At 53.8% G+C, this 2,917-nt stretch overlaps 1 protein-coding gene across 1 annotated transcript; it reads right to left on the bottom strand.

Moving 5' to 3' along the window:
* Nucleotides 1-426: 426 nt before the first annotated feature.
* Nucleotides 427-2,655, bottom strand: GLOTRDRAFT_124936 (uncharacterized protein; the record flags this gene model as incomplete). The annotated part of the gene is made up of 1 exon (XM_007863237.1): nt 427-2,655. One exon carries the CDS (start codon nt 2,653-2,655, stop codon nt 427-429), a length of 2,229 nt encoding a protein of 742 aa, XP_007861428.1.
* Nucleotides 2,656-2,917: the final 262 nt, after the last annotated feature.

Below are 2,917 nucleotides of genomic sequence, written 5' to 3'. Positions count from 1 at the left end.
CCCTACGCTCTTGTGAATAGTCGTCCGGTTGGCTGGAAGGAAGGGGGAATTGTGGATAAAATCGGCATGTCGGCTAGCGGGTCTCCTACAATATTGCGCTGGATTCTATACTCCTTGGGCAACGTCGCAGGGACTGCTCGGACCTTCTTGGCGACTGGTTTATACTTTTTCTTTGTGGCAGCAAAAATCGGAACTGGCGAATTCGGTACGCCATTGAATAAATTAGCGGATGAAAAATAAGACCGGACCACTGAAGACTCGCAGGCGGAGAGATAAAGGAAAGGAATGGAATCTTGTATTGAGGTTTTGCTATTTTCTTGATGATCTAAAATATGGAACGCAGAAATCTGAAACCGGGCGGGGGTATCTGTCTCTTCGACGACAAGGGCCGCCCACTGCTCCTCGTCTGAGTCGCCTAAAAATAAATCATCCCGCTCTAGAGGCGGGGCCTCGAAATCGAGGGCGACCTCTTGGGAAGGTTGGAATGGTGGAAACAATTCCGGAGTTGGGGTCGTTGATCGTGATCGTCTGGTCCTCATTTTTAAAATTCTTGATGCAGCTTTCGGTCAATACATCAAAGGGACGTCCCAATAAAATGTCGTAGGCCGGATCCCTAATAACATGGATCTGGAGGTAAACGGTAATATCTCCGACCTGGAAGGGAATATTGTGCGCCAGTCCCAACGACATATCGATCGTTTTGTTCGCCGACTGCATCTGGAGCTGAATCGTAGGGTCGTACTGAAGTCCCAGTGAATGGCAAACCGCCTCTGACATTGCTACGATCTGAGAACCTGGATCTAAAATCGCCTCGACCTTCTCCTGGTTGTCTATGAGGCCCATAATGGACCGCAACGCATGAGACTCCTTGGCCACGACTAGTTGCTTCGGCGTCTCCCCCGGACCTAGACTCCGGAGATAAATTTCATAGGGATCGGGCACCACCAACACTCCAGGACGGATCGAACTACCGCTGTGAATTAATTGCTCCACGTCCGGCAACTCCGGACCATCGTCTTCGTCCTCCACTTCCTGTATAGTGGCTTGGAGTCGAACAGCGGGCGACGCGGGCACTTTCTTGGGTGTCACAATGTCCCTATATTTCGCGCGGACCTCCGGAGCGATGGATAATAATTCCTCAGAGGTCAAAGAAATATTCGGAGTCTTGAGTGACCGCTCAAACACCAGGTCCGAGATGCGAGGATTATAGACAGGGGCCTGGGTGCGATAGGCTGGCTCCTTGGCTTGTGACGCTTCTGCTGCTTGAGCCGAGCCTTTCTCGACGCTCCGAGGAATCGCCTGCCTGGGCCTGTTGACGTCCCTTGCACCGGCAAATGGATGGATTGGTCCCTCTGACATGTGAGGTGGGGACTCTCGATTTATTGCCGGCCGCACTGCTTCGGCCACTGGCTGCTCTCGTACCGGTTGACTCTTGGCTCTAGAGGATGCGGGACCTGCCGGACCAACTCCGGACTCCTTGGAGGGGTTGGAAGACCTATTTGGCGGAGGAACATAGACTCCGTCAAAAACTTGCTTCCCTTTCCCTCTCAACGCAAATAATTCCCGCTCCAAGGCCTCAATTCGCTCCTGCTGGTCCAAATGGAACATGTCTGTGGTCTGTGGGGCCGCCGACGCTTGCACCTCTTCCCATATCATTGTATCCAATAAATGGACACTTGTCTGCCCAGGGTTCTGGCGGTGCCACTCTAATATGCGGTCCCTCATCGTCGCTCCTGGCATAGACCTTGAGACCATTGCTCCGCTTGGCAGGACCACTTGTCCCTCCGCGTTCCGCTTGCACCGACCGGCCCTAATATCCTCCTCAACCTTGGGACACCTCCGGATCGAGTGGTCGCTCTCCCCGCAATAAATGCAGTGGTAATTCATGGGGGCAGGTCTGCTGGACGTCGCAGGGGCCATCGCAGCGTTCTGCTGAACCGCGGCTACTAGCGCTTGACTGATTGACTTTGTGATGACTTCCACCAACGATGATAGGTCCTCCGTCTTCACCACCGGTGCACTCGGAGCACTCCGAGACGGTTCCACATGCTTTTCTGTGGTTCCTATGGCCGACGTTCCATGAAGAATAAACTCCGCCGCCTGGTAAACCTCGTCTACATTGTACGGAGTGTCCGGTTGGTGGTCTATGTCCTTGATCTGGAGGCGCCTGAATATTTTGTTCCATAACTCCGGCTGGAAGCCTCTCTGGAACGCTCTCCCTTGCTCTCGAACGGATATGATGTCGTTTTTGCGGAGGTAGCGAGTGATGAGCAGGAAATCGCGATGGAATGCCGCTAAGTCTGCTAAATTGTGGATGCCCACACGCTGCCTTTCCCCTACTACACGGTCCATATCCCCGACGCTATATCTCTGGTCCTCCTTAACGGCAGGGTATAACGCCAAGACCGCTCCCTTGAAGTCCTCGAAGCTCTTGGAGTCGTCCGAAAATTCTGGGACGCCTTTCCATAGCTCCTCCTCATACATAGGCACGTATTTCACCACTACCGCCTTTTTCGTTGCGTCATTCGGGACCGCATTTGGATGAGCGGCAAATAAGTCCGCCAGGTCCTCGAAATAGCGGAGCAAGGTCCGAGGCTGCTCCGGATCGAAGCGAGGTGCGTGCTTGTCGTAGCGAGAGGGTAGGGTGTCCGACATTGTGACAGTACCGATGGGAGGCGGCTGAATTAACTCCGGAGTGCTGATATTGTTGGAGGGAATTTCGACGAGGCCGGACGATGATGAGGGAATGGACTCTGAGTGTATTGGCGATGGGATAAATGGATGGGAAACGTTAAGGGCTCCGGACTCCGGATTGGACACTGCGCGATGGCGGCTTTGGATGGTTTCTCGAAGGGGAATGTCTGGGCTGTCTGGCTCCTCGGTGGAAGGTGGAACCGGATCGACTGCAGCGGCTGCG

This window comes from Gloeophyllum trabeum (assembly GCF_000344685.1).
Source record: "Gloeophyllum trabeum ATCC 11539 unplaced genomic scaffold GLOTRscaffold_00001, whole genome shotgun sequence".
Lineage (NCBI taxonomy): Eukaryota > Fungi > Basidiomycota > Agaricomycetes > Gloeophyllales > Gloeophyllaceae > Gloeophyllum > Gloeophyllum trabeum.
The sequence above is the reverse complement of the archived record's forward strand: the minus strand, read 5'-3'. Positions and strand labels throughout refer to the sequence as shown.